The sequence below is a fragment of the Rhinatrema bivittatum genome, chromosome 1, assembly GCF_901001135.1.
Source record: "Rhinatrema bivittatum chromosome 1, aRhiBiv1.1, whole genome shotgun sequence".
Classification (NCBI taxonomy): Eukaryota; Metazoa; Chordata; class Amphibia; order Gymnophiona; family Rhinatrematidae; genus Rhinatrema; species Rhinatrema bivittatum.
In genome coordinates this window covers 830,778,596-830,795,754 of record NC_042615.1, presented here as the reverse complement: position 1 = coordinate 830,795,754, position 17,159 = coordinate 830,778,596, and the positions used below count along the sequence as shown (strand labels likewise).

General features: G+C 44.4%; 1 protein-coding gene across 2 annotated transcripts in view; it reads left to right on the top strand.

Annotated features, from left to right (window-relative positions):
* LOC115079405 (C-type lectin domain family 5 member A-like) overlaps positions 1-16,642 on the top strand; it is a 43,472-nt gene extending 26,830 nt beyond the window's left edge. For both annotated transcript variants that reach the window (XM_029582977.1, XM_029582971.1), the window contains 3 exons: positions 2,045-2,196; positions 7,730-7,821; positions 15,957-16,642. In XM_029582977.1, coding sequence (XP_029438837.1) covers positions 2,045-2,196; positions 7,730-7,821; positions 15,957-16,155 — 443 coding nt within the window. In that variant the 3' untranslated portion in view covers positions 16,156-16,642. The remainder of the gene's footprint in view (positions 1-2,044; positions 2,197-7,729; positions 7,822-15,956) is intronic.
* Positions 16,643-17,159: the final 517 nt, after the last annotated feature.

Sequence of the window (17,159 nt, the reverse complement as noted above, 5' to 3'; positions counted from 1 at the left end):
CATCAGCAGAAGGTGAGGGACTCTTGCCCTTGGACACTAGTGAGAGCCCAAATCACAGCTCTGGTCCTCAGACAGCCCAAGTCTGTCCCGTTTATGAGGGCTGGAAATGTTTGTTCATAAACAAACAAGCCTAGGTACAGGGCGGGAGCAAAACCAAATGCTCCCCGCGTGGCAGGGGTCAAGGTCACCACAGCTTTCCTCCTTCTCTGATTCTCCTTCCCTTTCTTTCTCGCCATTTTCCACTCCTCTCTTGTCTTGCCAAGTGCCGGCGCCGCCCCCAGCTGGGCCTGGCCCGCAGATTCTGGAGCAGCCGTCGCTCTTCCTTCATCCACTAAAATCCTGGAGCGTGAAGGTCGCCGAGGAAGGGAAAGGGCCGGAGGGAAAACTCAGGAGGGGAACGGGGAAGTTCTCTCGTGCGGTATGGAAGGAGCGACGTTAGGAGTGAATCGCATTTTTAAATCGTCTTGGTTTCTACAAACTTTGTGCTACTGCAGTTTGACTCAATAAAAGAAAGCCAGACAGACAAAAGGACAAAGATCAAGTAATCTAAATTAGGATAAATAAAAAAACCAATAACAATATTTATTTATTTATTTAAAACCTTTTCTATACCGTCATTAAGTTAGGGACCATCATAACGGTTTACAATAAGGCACAAATAATAATATTGGAAACAGAAAATACATTCTATCGCTAAACAAGTGCCGAGACTTTACGGTAACAAAGCTCATAAACATATACATAATTGGAAGTGTTATATCATGTCCATTCTTTATTGTAACAGGTTTTAAAATCGAGAGTTTATACAGACTTAAAAACAAAAGTAGAATACATACCCGTGTAGCTTGGGGTAGGGTGCTTGAGTGTTCTGCAGATCGGTTTTCTTTTCCCTGTGTTCTACTCTCCGTTCTCTTTGTTGTACGCCTGTTTGAATAGCCGTGATTTTAAATGTTTTCTGAAGGTTTTGATGTCTCTTTGTAAGCGGATCTCGACAGGCATGGCCTTCCATAGCCTAGGGCCTGCTAAGGAAAGCATGAAACCTTTCTTCTCTTCATGCTGTTCAGTTTCGGGAAGATGTTTTTACTTACGGTGCATGTATGTATCGTCAGAGACCCGACGTGGCCATGTTTCAGCTCGTCGCCTGCATCAGGTTAATATATAAAAATCACAAACAGGGGTCCTTATAGAGAGCCCGTTATAGCTAACAAACCCCATCATCATCATTAAGACTAACAAGAGAGAATGTGACGTTAATTAGGAAAAATATCGCGTGTGTAAAACGAGCCCTTCCATAAAAACATTACATAGCCACAAAAAACAAAACAAAACACAGAAAAATAGAAAGAGATGTGCAGAGGAGAAGAAAGTACAGTGAGACCAGCAGATTGTGCTGCCTGTAGTGAGAACGAACATTGAAAACCTTTCAGAAACAGCGATAATATAACTGATAATAAAATCCAAGAATAATAGAAAATATAGAAAATACGGATTGCCCCAGGGCCTGGCGGTGACAGCGGCCCCCACGCGTGCCGTGCCTGCGGCCCCCACGCGCGCCGTGCCTGTGGCCCCCACGAGCGCCGTGCCTGCGGGGCCTCTGCTGAGCGGGGAAGGCAGCTCCCTGATCGCCCGTTTGCAGTGCACTCAGCCCCCCTGTGCCGTGGATCCTTCGGAAAGGCCTTGTAATCGGTAATTATTCTCCATTCATTTCCTCTCAGAATAGGGAGCACAGCTTGCTGTGACTGCACACATGTACCTGATGGAAAAACATCGTTGTTTCTTCTATTAAAGTGCATTTCTGTAAAAGAATTACCGCCTGCATCTTTCATGCGTTGTTTATTGCTTTTATTTCTCCTTCTATAATTTAATTCCCTTCACCGGTTTCTCTTTTTTTCTGCCTTGTACGCATGCGCCCCTTTCTTTTAATTCGATTTCACTCGTGCTCCACTGCCTCCTTTTTAAGTTTCCGTTACCTTTCTTCCTGCCAGAGGCCGAAGGGATGTGAAGCTCTAACCTGGGCTCCCCCCCTGTTCTCTGTCACCCGCAGGCCGGCGCTATGAGTACTGTCCGGAGGGATGGAGAGCCTGGAAAGGAGACTGCTACTTTGCGTCTACGGAGAGCGGGAGCTGGATCGCCAGCCTGCACGACTGCGTCTCCCGGGGAGCTCACCTGGCTCTGCTCAGGAACCTAGAAGATCTGGTAAAGCTTCCATGTGAGGCAACGGTGGGGATGTACAGGGCGGCTCTTCCAAAAAAAAAAAAAAAAGCACGTCTTCCGCCTTCTCCCTGATAGTCTCACCTCTGCCACAGAGGCAGCATGGCAGGCACGTTTAATTCTTGAATGGGGAAATCACTTTCAGATGTGCAGAGGTTCCCAGATTTCTGAATTCTTCATGCACTCTGTGAGCAAAACAGAGTTTTATCCTCAGCAATGACCTTTTACAAAGTACTCACAAAAAACTTTTAGAAAATACTTACAAAAAACTTAGGTGCTTATGTCCTCTTTGTGCCTGCATTTATCTGGATGGAGCAGAGAAGGGCGAATCCAGAAGGGCTTTGGACTTACCTGCATACTTTTGGATTTTCAACAGTTTAAGAACATGCCAGACTGGGTCAGACCAAAGGTCCATCCAGCTCAGTATCCTGTTTCCAACAGTGGCTAAGCCAGATCACAAGTACCCGGCAGGATCCCCAGGGGTAGAGAGATTCCAAGATACTTATCTTAGGGATAAGAAGTGGATTTCTGCAACTCCACCTTAAAAATGGTTTATAAACTTTTCCTCTAGGAACTTGTCCAACCCATTTTTAAACGCAACTACACTAACAGCTTTCACCACATCCTCTGGCAACAAATTCCGGAGCTTAATTATATGTTGAGTAAAAACATAATTCCTCTTATTAGATGTAAGTGCATCACCAGTAACTTCATTGTGTTCTCCCTGGTCTTTGTACTCTTTGAAAGAGTAAACAACTGATTAACACTCAACTCATTATGCATTTACATTTTCCTGAATAGTTTCCATGCAAATAATTGCAAATCTAACGGTGTGTGGGCAAATTTATTGGGATAATTTAAAAAGCAAACTTCCGTGCATATGTCCACTTTGAAAACTGATGCAAAGTAGATGTGTTTTTGCCAACTTTCTTATGCGGGTTGTTGGAAGACGACCTCCTAAATAATGTTGTTGCGAGTTACCTGGAAGCCTCTGGGTGCACACAGAGTGGGAGACATAGCGACATAAGGATGGTTGCAGTGGTTTATAGGAACAGCACCATATTACATCCATAACCGCTCATTTTGAAGGTGGTTAAGCCCAGCAGTGGTCCTAAATTTAACTCATCTGTCATACTTTGCTGTCAAAGTAAAAAAAAAATAAAAAAAATTTACCGGTAGCGTTAACGTTAGCAGAGTATTAAAGTAAGGTGTGCTATAGCAATAAAAACCTACCTGTTTGGTTTTTAGTATGTGTTTAGTTATTCAGAGGGACTTATAGGTACTCGTTTTCAATTTTAATTTTAATCAAGTTTTGGTGTATATTTCACATTTGGTACCTTCTTGTTTATATAGAGGCTTTCATTTAATTTCATGTTTTAATGTTTACTCGTACTTGAGTGAGGACTACACACATCTTTTCGTTTTGTGTATATTTTTACTTATTTATTTCTAAGTGTATAGTTACTGCCCATTATCCATTATCAGATTTATTTGAATGTATATCAGTATTTTTAAGTAATTCCATGTTGTCTATTAACTTCCAGACTAATAGATAATTGAAGTTTCGTATAAGAGCACTTCAGTGTTATATATAAAGGGGTAGATTTTTTAAAAATGCGCGTTCGCGTACTTTTGTTGGCACACCAGTCGCAAACAAAAGTACGCTGGATTTTAGCAGATACGCCCGTAGCCACGTGTATCTGCTAAAATCCAGGATCGGCGCGTGCAAGGTTGCCGATTTTGGGCAGCCGGCGCGCGCCGAACCGCGCAGCCTGCCTCCGTTCCCTCCGAGGCCGCTCCGAAATCGGAGCGGCCTCGGAGGGAACTCTCTTTCGCCCTCCCCTCACCTTCCCCTCCCTTCCTCTACCTAACCCACCCCCCCGGTCCTATCTAAACCCCCCCCCTACCTTTGTCCATGGATTTACACCTCCCGGAGGGAGATGTAAATCCACGTGCGCCAGCGGGCCGCTGGCGCGCCGAGACGCAACCCAGGGGCGGTTCCGGAGGGCGCGGCCATGCCCCCGGACCGCCCCGGGCCGAAACCATGCCCTGGGCCCGCCCCGAAACGCTGCGTCGATCGGCCCCGCCCCGACACGCCCCCGACAAAAAACCCCGGGACTTATGCGAGTCCCGGGACTCTGCGCGCGCCGGCAGGCCTATGGAAAATAGGCGCGCCGGCGCGCAAGGCCCTGCTCGCGTAAATCCGGGCAGATTTACGCGAGCAGGGCTTTTAAAATCCGCCCCAAAGAGAACATCATCATATAGGTACAAATTGTTGTCACTGTACATTTTGGGGTAGATTTTCAGACCGCGCGAATAGGCGTACTTTTGCTGGCGCATCAGGCGCCAGCAAAAGTACGCGGGATTTTAGTAGATACGCGCGTAGCCGCTAAAATCCTGGATCGGCACGCGCAAGGCTATCAATTCCATATAGACGGCGCGCGCCGAGCCGCGCAGCCTACCCCGTTCCCTCCGAGGCCGCTCCGAAATCGGAGCGGCCTCGGAGGGAACTTTCTTTTGCCCTCCCCTCACCTTCCCCTCCCTTCCCCTACCTAACCCACCCACCCGGCCCTGTCTAAACCCCCCCCCTTACCTTTGTCGGGGGATTTACGCCGCCCGGAGGGAGACGTAAATCCCCGCGCGCCAGCGGGCTGCTAGCGCGCCGGGACGCGACCTGGGGGCGGGTCCGGAGGGCGCGGCCACGCCCTGGACTACCCGGGCCGTAGCCACGCCCCCGGGCCCCGCCCCCGGAACGCTCCCGACACGCCCCGAAAACGCCGGTAGGCCTATGTAAAATAGGCTCACCGGCGCGCAGGGCCGGATTTGGGCGGATTTAGGCGAGCAGGGCTCTTAAAATCCGCCCCTTTGTATTTTTTGGCATATTAATATATTTTTTGAGTATATATATTTTTCTTTCTGTTTTCAATCAAGTGATATCCATGGTTTCTGTTATGTCTGTGGTACCTATATATGTTTGTTTTGTTTTTATTAATATTTATGTTATTTATATGTTACATTTGTCATTTTAGCCCCTGAGGCAGCCCCAAGTGGAGCGAAACTCGGCCTGAGTCGGGCTCCTGTATATCTTTGTGTCTCCACTCAGATAAAGATTTTTGGACTACTTTTGCTGTCTTACCCATATTGTTGCCTACACGGCGTTCCTAGACAACCTACCCTCCTGTTTTATCAGTCCCTCACTCTGGAACTCCCTGCCTCCTAACCTACGTCTTGAACCATGTGCGATTAAATTTAAAAAGAAGTTAAAAACCTGGCTATTCAAGCGAGCCTACCCGGAATAGACCTACACCCAATTTGTTCTCCCATGCACCTCCATATGGTGATTCTACTCCCCTTATGTTAATTGTGATTCTATTTTCCTTATGTTAAGGACTTCGCTGTTCTTGTTTAATCTATATTTCCACGCTGCACTTTGTTATCCCCCTCCCAGTTCCTACTCCCTGTTAACATGCAATTTCCAAACCTACTGTTCGAATGTGAACTGGTAAGATGTCCCCCTACTAATACTGGTATATTAAAACATTTAAATAAATAAATAAGGAGGCCCTGATATGAAAAACCTTACAGGAATTGATTCATGATAAAACAAGACAATGATCCAATGTACATATATCATGCATTTCCAAAAATGGTTTCACCCGTCAAATAAATTGTAAGTAAAAAAATGAAGAACAAATAACAGAAGAGTAGAAAAAGTAAGCTTATCATCAATTTTAACTCCCAGAACAGAAATACAATTAGATAGAACAACCTCAACATTAGCCATTCAAGGGTTTTTAATCAAGGACTTCTCCTTCCTACTGATCGAAAGAGCTTCCAATTTGTCAGGTTTGACTTGAGTTTATGAGCTTTCAGCCGAGCTCTTCAGAAGAGTAATGCTGAACGTGGGCTATAACCTGAGCATCTTCAGCTAAAAACAAGGACTGTAGCCTTTGCTTTGGATTAGACTAGCTAAAAGGGCTAAAAATAAATTAAAAATTAAAAGGGCCAGAATAGATCCAGTTGGCCCAATGGGAATGATTCAAAAGATATAAACTGAAGCAGTAATACCTAAAATCAATCAGGCGCTGATCGACTGAATGCCGATGACGTGTCGATTGAAAACTAAGAGCATCTAAACCACTATCGGGTCTGACCGTAACCTCATTAACCATAGCAACCAGGGCTGTTTTCAGTGCTATGACTTATATGAAACCCAACTGTCTGAGGCAGAAAACATTGGTCTTTTCAAGAAAAAGATTCAACTTGTTCATGACAACCTTTTCAGTAACTTTCTCTTAAAATGGAAGATTGAAACTGCTCTATAATAATTCAGTGATCCTGGGACCAACAATTTCTTTTTTAAAAGAGGATGAATCCCAGCTTCTTTTGATAGTGAAGGGAAAACACCCCAGTTCCAGACTGTTATTAACAATTGGAAGTAAAACTCTGTACTGGCCAATTCTGGGTTGTTTTTTTTTTAAACCATTTTGTAAGGCAATGGGTCAAGTGGTCTCTGCTATTGGCAATGGGTCAAATGGCCACTGCTATTAATTGCATCAGTAGCATGGGATCTTCTTAGTGTTTGGGTAATTGCCAGGTTCTTGTGGCCTGGTTTGGCCTCTGTTGGAAACAGGATGCTGAGCTTGATGGACCCTTGGTCTGACCCAGCTTGGGAGGTGCTTCCATTCACTATAAACGATGGATAGGCAGACGAGGGCTCTTCAGCTTGGAAAAGATGGCAGAGAGAGGGACATGAAGGAAGCTTATAAAATCATGAGTGGGGTGGAAGAGGTAAATAATGCCAAAACAAGAGGACACTTCATGAAACTAACTGGTAACAGGTTCAACACAAATCATTGAAAGTCTTTTTCAGTCAATGCACCATTACGCTGTGAAGTTTTTTTGCCAAAGAGGTGGTGAAGGTTAATATTATAGACGGGTGTAAAAAGGTTTTGGACAAGTTGTGGGAGGACAGGTCCATTAATAATTATTAACCATGAGAATTTCAACATCACCACATCTTACTTCTGGGAGTGAGCAACAGAAAATGGATTGCCCCATAAACTCCTGCAGAACACTTCATAAATCACTGGATTGACCACTGTCAGATACAGGATGCTGGGCTTGATTGGACCTTGTGGCCTGACCTAACGTGACATTTCTTGTGTTTTTAAGATATTAAGGAGCTGCCATGTGCTTGATGTAGAATGCTGTAGCTCCTGCCTTTCCAATCCCATCCTTGTGACCCCACAGGCTATAGGGTTTTCAAGCTACCTGGGATGTGCAATTGGAAACCAAGTATATGCAAATATATCTCATGCATATCCATTGGGGATATCCCGTAGGATCATGAGAACAGGTTTAGGGAGCCCCGGATTAGCTGGTACCTGATTTCATTCTATGTCAAACTGGACAAAATCTGCTTGTTTTGATGCTAAACCATGCAAGCAAGGCTGAGAGTTCTTGTTCCCTAGAGTGTAGGAAGTGGAGATTCATGAGGATGTGCTTTTTATTTCAGGTTCTCATGGAAATTTCAAGAAATAAAAAATACTGGATTGGTTTGCACAAGATAAACAACATATGGATATGGTTGGATGGTACAGAATTGGGGTAAGATGTCAAAAATGGCAAGAGATGTCAAAATTACAAAGAAACAAACAAACATGATGACAGAAAAAGACCCTACGGCCTATACAACTCTACAATCCCTACCTGTCTCTCAGAGATCCCCTGTGCTTTCCCTATGCTTTCATGAATTCAGATAACTTACTTGTTTCCACCACTTCCACAGTGAAGCTGTTCCATGCATCCATTACTAGGGATGTGAATCGTTTTAGGACGATTAAAATTATCGTCCGATAATTTTAATATCGTCTTAAACCGTTATGGAACACAATACAATACAGATTCTAACGATTTATCGTTATAAATCGTTAGAATCGTGAGCCGGCACACTAAAACCCCCTAAAACCCACCCCCGACCCTTACGGAAAATGGCGCCGGCAGGAGATCGACTGCAGGAGGTCGTTCAGCGAGGGTTCCGGCGCCTCGCTGAACGACCTCCTGCAGTCGATCTCCTGCCGGCGCCATTTTCCGTACGAAAACGATTCGCGGCGGGAAATCGCTCCCTGACCCCCGCTGGACCTCCAGGAACTTTTGGCCAGCTTGTGGGGGGCCTCCTGACCCCCACGAGACTTGCCAAAAGTCCAGCGGGGGTCCGGAAGGACCTCCTGCCGTCCAATCTTTTTCGTCTATGGCCGCCGCCATTTTTCGGCGCCATTTTGGAAAATGGCGCCGGCTGAAGACGACAAGATTCAGGAGCAGGAGCCCGTTCCGGACCGCCGCTGGACCCGCAGGTTATTTAAGTTATTTGGGGGGGGGTTCGGGAGGGTGGGGGATTTAATTTAAAGGGTCGGGGGTGGGTTTTAGGGGGTTTTAATGTGCCGGTTTTTTAGATTTTTTCGATTTTTTCGATTTTTAACGATTTTTAATGATTTTTCACGATATTTTACCCCCCCAAACGGCAACAATACGATTCCCTCCCCCTCCCAGCCGAAATCGATCGTTAAGACGATCGAGGACACGATTCACATCCCTATCCATTACCCTTTTTATGTAAAGAAATACACCTTTATATTACTCCTTTCACCTCACCCCATGATCCCTCATTCCAGATATTATTTTCCATTGAAGAGATCCACCTACTATGCATTAATACCCATGATGTGTATCATATTTTCTCCTCTCTCGCCCTTCCTCTAGGGTAAACATGTTTAGATCTTTATGTCTGTCCCCATATGCTTTAGAATAAAGACCATTGACCATTTTAGTAGCCACTCACTGGACAGCACTGACTCCATAATGTTTATATCTTTTGAAGGTGCCATCTTCAGAACTACAGAGTATTCCAAATGAGATACAGGAGCAATATCACTTCCATTTTCTGCAGACTATTCCTCTTTCTGTGCAGTCAAGCATCATTCTTGCTTTTGTCATCATTTTATCCACCTGTTCGGCCACCTTGAGATCATTAGATATCATCACCCTCGGATTCTGCTCTTGTTTTGCGCATAGAAGAATTTCACTCCTAGACTCTACTGAAGCCCAAATGAATGACTGAATTTTTAGCATTCTTTCCTGCCAGAATCTAGACCATTCCTAAAACTTCCTTCTTCATGCCTTCCACCCCTTTCTAGCTGTCTACCCTGTTGCAGATTTTGGTATCATTCGCAAAACAACAGTGGAACAACAGTGGGCCAAACTAAAAGGAGCAATTACAAAAGCAACAAATCTATATGTTAGAAAAGTAAACAAAAGTAAGAGAAATAAGAATCCAATCTGGTTCACAAAGGAAGTGGCTGATGTAATAAAAGCAAAAGAGCAGCTTTTAATAAATATAAAGGATCCCGAAAAATGGAACACAGGGAGGATTATCTGGTGAAACTGAGGGAGACAAAAAAAGTAATCAAGAAAGCAAAAGGTCAGGCAGAGGAAAGGATTGCCAAGCAGATAAAGTTCACATACATCAGAGAAAGGAGAAAGGTCCATAGAGGTATAGTGAAATTGAAAGATGAGTAGGATTAATGGGTGTAGAGAGATGAAGAAATGACAGAAATATTAAACAAATACTTCAGTTCAGTGTTCACTAAGGAAGACCCTCGAAGGTCCATCACTTGTTAACTTAACTGTAGAAGGAGGTGGAGTAGATGTAACTCCATTTACAGAAGAGAATGTATGGGAAGAGCTGGAAAACTGAAATTGGACAAAGACATGGGGCCTGAGGGAGCTCAAAGATATGCTGGTGGGTCCGCTGTGTGACCTTGTCAATAGATCCCTGGATAAGGGTGTGGTACCTAGTGACTGGAGAAGAACGGTGGTGGTTCCGCTACACAAGAGTGGGAGCAGAGAAAAGGCTGGAAACTACAGGCCGGTTAGCATCACCTCGGTGGTGGGAAAATTAATGGAGACACTGCTGAAGGAAAGGAGAGTGAAATATCTAGTTAGGGGGATTGCTGGACCCGAGACAACATGGTTTTACTAGGGGAAGGTCCTGTCAGATGAATCTAATTGATTTCTTTGATTGGGTGACTAGAGAACTGGATCAGTGAAGAGTGCTCCATGTATTTTATTTGGATTTTAGTAAAGCTTTTGAATCGGTCCCACATAGAACACTCATCAGCAAAATGAGAAGCTTGGGAGAGAGCTCCAAGGTGGTGGCATGGATTACAAACTGGTTGATGGATAGAAGACAACATATGATGATAAATGGAACCTACTCTGAAGAGAGAATGGTGTTAAGTGGAGTGCCACAGGGATCGGTGTTGGGACCGGTTCTGTTCAACATCTTTGTGAGCGACATTGCGGAAGGGATAGAAGGTAAAATTTGTCTATTTGTGGATGATACTAAGATCTGCAACAGAGCAGATGCGCCGGAAGGAGTAGAGAGAATGAGATGGGATTTAAGGAAGCTGGAAGAGTGGTCAAAGATATGGAAGCTGAGATTCAATGCCAAGAATTGCAGAGTCATGCATCTGGGGTGTGGTAATCTGAAAGAATTGTATGTGTTGGGGGGTGAAGGGCTGATGTGCACGGAACAGGGGTGATAGTATCTAACGACCTGAAGTCAGTGAAGCAATGTGACAGGGCGATAGCTAAAGCCAGAAGAATGCTGGGCTTTATAGAGAGAGATATATCTAGTAAGTAAAGGAAGTGTTAATTCCCATGTACAGGTTCTTGTTGAGGATTCACCTAGAGTACCTTGTTCAGTTCTGGAGACCATATCTCAAAAGGGACAGAGAAAGGATGGAGGCAGTCCAGAGAAGGGCGACCAAAATGATGGATGGTCTCCATCAAATGCCTTATGATTAGAGGTTGAAGAACCTGACTATGTATACTCTGTCTTGTCGTTCTTTGTTTTTCGGCCACCATGGAAAATGTCGGGTTTTTTCGTTTCGGGGTCTTTTTTTTCGCAAAAAATCTATTTTTAGTTAGTGCGTGCTAACAAAAACTGTTAGATTTTGTTACTTTTTGTTAGTGTGCGCTAATGGGAGTTAGCGCGCACTAACGGGGAGTTAGCGTGCACTGACTCCTGTTAGTGCGCACTAATCGGAAAAATGAATTTTTGCAAAAAAATGGGAAAATCCCGATCTTTTTCGGGCTCCCTAAAACATGCCGAATTGGACAATTTTGTTGAAATTTTCCAATTCGGCAAACACGAATGCACATCTCTAAGAGGAAACAATTTGACCATGTTCACCATGGATCATTAAAATCTTTCAAGTATCTGAAGTCTGTATCATATCACCCCTACTCCTCCTCTCCTCCAGAGTATACATATTCAACTGAGTCAACTATGCCAAAGCACAAAGGACTCCCATATAAATTACCCTTTACAGTTTGTTGACGCCATGAGCTCCGTGGACTCGTCTCAAGCCTCTGCCATCTCTGGACAAGCACTCCAGTTGAAGCAGCAGCAAGATAAGCTACAGAATTTGATGCATCTCATGAAAGGCCTGGATTCCTAGCACGAAGCTTCTGTGATCACAGCACCCACTCCAGCTCCTCCTGTTCATTCCACTTTCACCATGCTCTATCTACCTTCCCACCCCAGTATGGGGGGATCCCAAGAAGTGTTGAGGCTTCTTGAATCAGCACTGGATGCAATTTAAACTACAGGCACTGTTTTTTTCCCTCAGACCAGGTAAAAGGGTCTGCCCTAGCCTGGGCCTCCCCCTTTTGGGAGGATAATGACCCACTTTTGAAGAACGTGGGCAGTTTCCTGAGAGGGTTCTGGCTGATATTGGATGAATTCAGATGGACACCCTCCATGGCTGCTGAACTACTTTAGATCTGACAAGTCTCCAGGACTGTAGGTGAATATGTCATTCACTTTCATACATTCGTAGCTGAACTCCAATGGGGTGATGACAGCTTGATTGCCATCTTTCATCAAAGGCTATCAGAGAAAATCAAAGATGAGCTAGTAGGACAAGATCTACCCAACACCCTGGAGGGCCTGATCAGCTTGGCCATACGCCTTGACCTTTGTTTCCAGGAGTGAGCCTGTGAGAGGGTGTGACTCGACATCTGATCTGTTTGGCTCCCAGTTTCCAGCATCCCATAATTACCATGCTGGTTCCTGAACCCAGTGCTCTCCCTGAGAAGCCCATGCAAGTGAATCACTTCAAATTGACTCCAGAGGAGAAGCAGAGGCGCAGGTGCCTCAACCTATGCTTATATTGTGCAGCATCGAGACACTTCGCAAATCATTGCCTGGTTAACCTGGCAAGCTCCAAGACCTAGGTCTGGTGGGAGAGGCCACACTAGGTCAATATTGTACCACTCCGCAAATCCTAGTACCAGTACACCTCTCAGTCGGGGACACCCATGTTGATACACACGTCTTTCTAGATACTGGCGCTGAAGGCAGCTTCATCCATGAGTCATTGATACAGCAGTTTCATTGGACACCATGTTCACCATCTCTTATGTTTATGAAGAACCATTACTGGGGTGAGACATGATGGCTAGTGTTCATTCAACATGTAGACTGGCCTCCTACACCAAGAGCACATTAGCTTGTATGTGCTTCCTAAGGCAGTTAATGAGGTCATTCTGGGCTTACTCTGGTTCATGTTGCACCAACACTACATCAACATGGGTATTCTACATCTCACTAAATGGGGCACTTGCTACCATGAGCAATGTCTCACCAAGGTTTCACCTGTTTTGCACCTTGCCCCGATAATAACCTCAGAGTTACCTGGCCTGCCACTGAAGTATGCACAATACGCCAATGTCTTTAGTGAACAGCAGGCACAGGTCCTGCCTCCACATTGATCCTATGATTGTGCTAATGAATTGCTGCCCGGGAAGGTACTATCCAGGGGCAAGTTCTACCTGCTCTCTGCACCAGAAACAGAGGCCTTGCCTCAGTATATCAAAGAAAATATGGACCGCGGATTCATTCATCCCACTTCCTCTCCTGCAGGGGCTGGATTCTTTATCATAGGGAAGGAGGACAGGTAGTTACATCCCAATATTGGTTATCATGGTCTTATCTCTATTACTAAGAAGAGTTGCTATCTTCTTCCCTTGATCTCCAAACTCTTTGATCATCTTCAGGGCGTGCAAATATCTATCAAGCTGGACCTTTGGGGGGCATACAATCTGATCAGAATTAGAGGGGGTGATGAATGAAAGACCACCTTTAACACCTGAGACAGATACTATGAATAGGTAGTGATGCCTTTTGGGTTTGCCAATACCCCTGCAGACTTCAAGTTCATGGCAAATGAGATCTTATGGGACCTCTTCTACTCCCATGTCATAATTTATCTGGAAGAAATCCTAGCCTTCTTGAGGTCTTTGTCTGAGTACAGATGTCATGTGAAACAGGCCCTCCAGAGACTCTATAAGCACCATCTTTATGCCAAATTAGAGAAGTATACCTTCAAACAAAAGGAACTTCCTTTCTTGGGATATTTTATCTCTCACTATGGTCTTCATATAGTCCTCAATGAATTAAAAGCCATATTGGGGGTGGCCATGGCTCGTGGGTCTTAAGGCACTACAGCACTTCCTGGGGTTCACAAATTACTGCAGGTAATTTATCCATGATTACTCCTCCTTGGCAACCCCACTCACAGCCCCAACTAAAAAGGGCATGGACACCAAGAACGGGACCCCGGACATTATCCAGGCTTTGAAACATCTCAAAGAGGAGTTCAAGCTTGATCCGCTCCTATATCTCCTAGAACTTCTCTAGCCATTCATCTTAGAGGTAGATGCATCCATCCTTGGAGTAGGTGCTGTCCTCCTACAACATAACCATAATGGAACACTCATGACCTGCTCCTACTTTTCAAAGAAATTCTTTCCGGCAGAGAAGAATTGCTACTCATGCCAGAAATAATATTTAGAGGAATCTCCTTTATATCTTGCTCAGTAAAGACTGAAGTAAAGAATTAATTTAGTCTCTCTATTATGGCCTTGTCTTTTCTAAGTGTCCTTTTTTCCCCTTGATCTTTTTATTTATTTATTTGAATCTTTTAATATACCGATGCTCAAGATAAAAATCTTATCGTACCTGTTTACAGCAAAACAGGGGATAACCAGTAGTATAGGAGGAAGTTACAAAAAACAGGGTGACGCAATTCAGGACAAGTGAGAAAGGAAGAAATTAGCTTAACATAGTGCTACTATAGTGTAAACAATAAGCAATTTATAAACTTACAGGAACGGTGAAGGTGTTAAAGCTTGGAAGGGAAGAGTCAGGGAAGAAGGGGGAGGGAGAAGCCCAGGCGGTGTGTGAAGGGGGGAAGGGGCTACAAATCTATCGGGGTGGCTTGTCTTATAACAGGTTGGAGCAAGAGGGCAGCCAGAATTATTGAAGTTATAATGGAACAGAGTAGATCTGACAGGAGATTATGAATTGGTTAGGGGAAGGCTAGTTTGAAAAGCCATGTTTTCAGTTTCTTTCTGAAGGTGAAAGGGCATTGTTCCTATCGAAGCTCTGGTGGTAATGAATTCCATTGAGAGGGTCCGGCAGTAGACAATGCACGTTTCCTAATGGAGGGATGAAGTGAGGATTTAGAGGGGGGTTCATGAAGAGATCCTTTATAATCTGATCTGATTGGTCTCGCAGAGGAGTGAAGGTGGAGCGGAATTTTGAGTTGGAGTGAAGATTGAAGGTAGATGGTTTTGTGGATAATGGTCATGGTCTTAAATAGGATTCTATAGTTGATGGGAAGCCAGTGTAAGGTTTTGAGGATAGGGGTGATATGGTCTCTTCGCCTTGAATTGGTTAAGATCCTAGTGGTCCAATTGACTCCCTCACATGCTTTTTGCCTCAAATGTACCTGAAAAAGTTTTTATTATGAGTTTTTGCTTCCATGGCAAGCTTCTTTTCAAATTCTCTCTTTGCCTTCCTTATCAATGCTTTGCATCTGACTTGCCAGTGCTTATACTGTTTCCTGTTTTCTTCATTTGGATCCCTTTTCCATTTCTTGAAGATGTTCTTTTAGCTATTATAGCCTCTCTCACCTCACCTTTTACCCAAGCCGATAATTGTTTAATCTTCCTTCCACCTGTTCTAATGCGTGGAATACATCTGATCTGGGCTTCCAGGATACTATTTTTATACAACATCCATGCCTGATGTAAACTTAACTTTTTCAGCTACTCTTTTCTGTTTTCCTAATCAATATCCTCATTATATCATAGTCACCTTTTTGAAAGGTAAATGCTGTCACAGAAGATTTCTTTAGTGTCCTTCCTCCAGTTATTAAGTCAAATTTGATCATGTTGTGATCACTATTGCCAAGTGTTCCCAAAACACTTCCCTCTCACCAAATCCTGTGTTCCACTGAGGACTAAGTCTAAAATGGCTCCCCCCTCCCTTGTTGGTTCTTGTATCTGCTCCATGAAGTAGTCATATATTTGTCATGCTGCTATCTCTAAGAAGAAGGAGAGGACAGAGAGCTCTACAGTGCACCTTCCTGCTGTTTTATAGCAGGAAAGAGAGAGACTGTAGAGCAAATGTTTCTGCTGCCTCTGAAGGGAGAGAGGGGCTTTCAGCCCACGCTCCTGCACTTCCTGACCACAGAGTGAGACAGGTTTGATCTACCATGCTCTTATTGTCTTCAAGGTGACCAGATTACAGGGTGCTAGTCTATCTTATCTGATGAAGCATGCAGTAGAAATCCAGCTATTAAATATTGTTCTTTTTTTAAATTTCACATTAGGTCTTCCAGAAGTGGTAATTCTCTCTTCTGTGCAGCAGTGACTCCTCAGGCAGAGTTTAGTGATGAAGACTGCAGAGCTCGTTATCCCTGGATCTGTCAGAAAGCCGCCGTCGAGCTGCGGTTTGAGCAGGGCTCTGCTTTCCCCGTGGTATCAGTTAATGGCGTGAAGCACTACAATGTCACGGAAGAGGCCGCGTGAACCACAGCAGCGGAGTCCGAGGACTTTGGGTGAGCTCTCCGTGCAGCACGCCCAGACTCATCTCGTGAAGAGTCCGGCTCGCTGGATGTTTAGGAGAGCCAGTTCTCATCACTTCTTCCCTTTCATGGTTTCGTCCACCGAAAACATGCATGTTGAAAGAAAAGTAAGCCTTTTACATGGCAATGCATTTTCATTTCATTCTAGTTCCTGAAACATTGTGTTGGAGTGACTTGATCTCTGTTGGCTTGATTAATACTTTTTAGGCTGAAAAGGTAAATAATTCTAAATATTTACAAACTAGTCCACGATCCATTATTTGACATAATCCTCATTCTCTTTTCCCTGAGTGCCATCCCCATCCAGAATTGGTTATCTAGGAGGCAACGTTATGTAGCCGGCCCGGTGACTTGCTGGCGGGGCTTTTGCTGAGTGTAAGGCATAGAAAAGCATGGAATAAATAAAATAAAATAAATGCCGTCTGCACTGAGACAGGCCCCGTGTACTTATAACCGGTGGACTTTGCACCAATATCGAAAGCCAAGCAGACGTGCGCCCGTGGTGAAAGACGGGCTTCCTGCGCACCGTGATTTCTTGTTTTCCACCCGGAGAGCTCCCCGTCTTTCGGCTGGCCCGCCAGTGGTGTTCTGATCTTTACAACACCGTGTGACAAACGGTTTGAGAAGATGAGCCACAAATTTAGTCAGAGGTTGCAATACGGAACCCGCAGAAGATATAATCGGCTAGCCTGATGGTTTGATCAAAGATGTATGTATTTTGATGCCGAATAAATCACTGGTATTTTCAGTTTTGGCACCGTTAAAAAAAATATTCATTTCTTTAGGTGTCAAAAATCCATGCTCTCGTGCCGACTGTAATACGTCTTGTTCCAGACATTGAATGTCTTCAATGGATCTCCTAATATTGATAAAATAATCAATAACGTAACGGAGTGGGGGATTGCACCATCATGCCTCCACTTTTATCTGCCAGTTATATCTCTAATT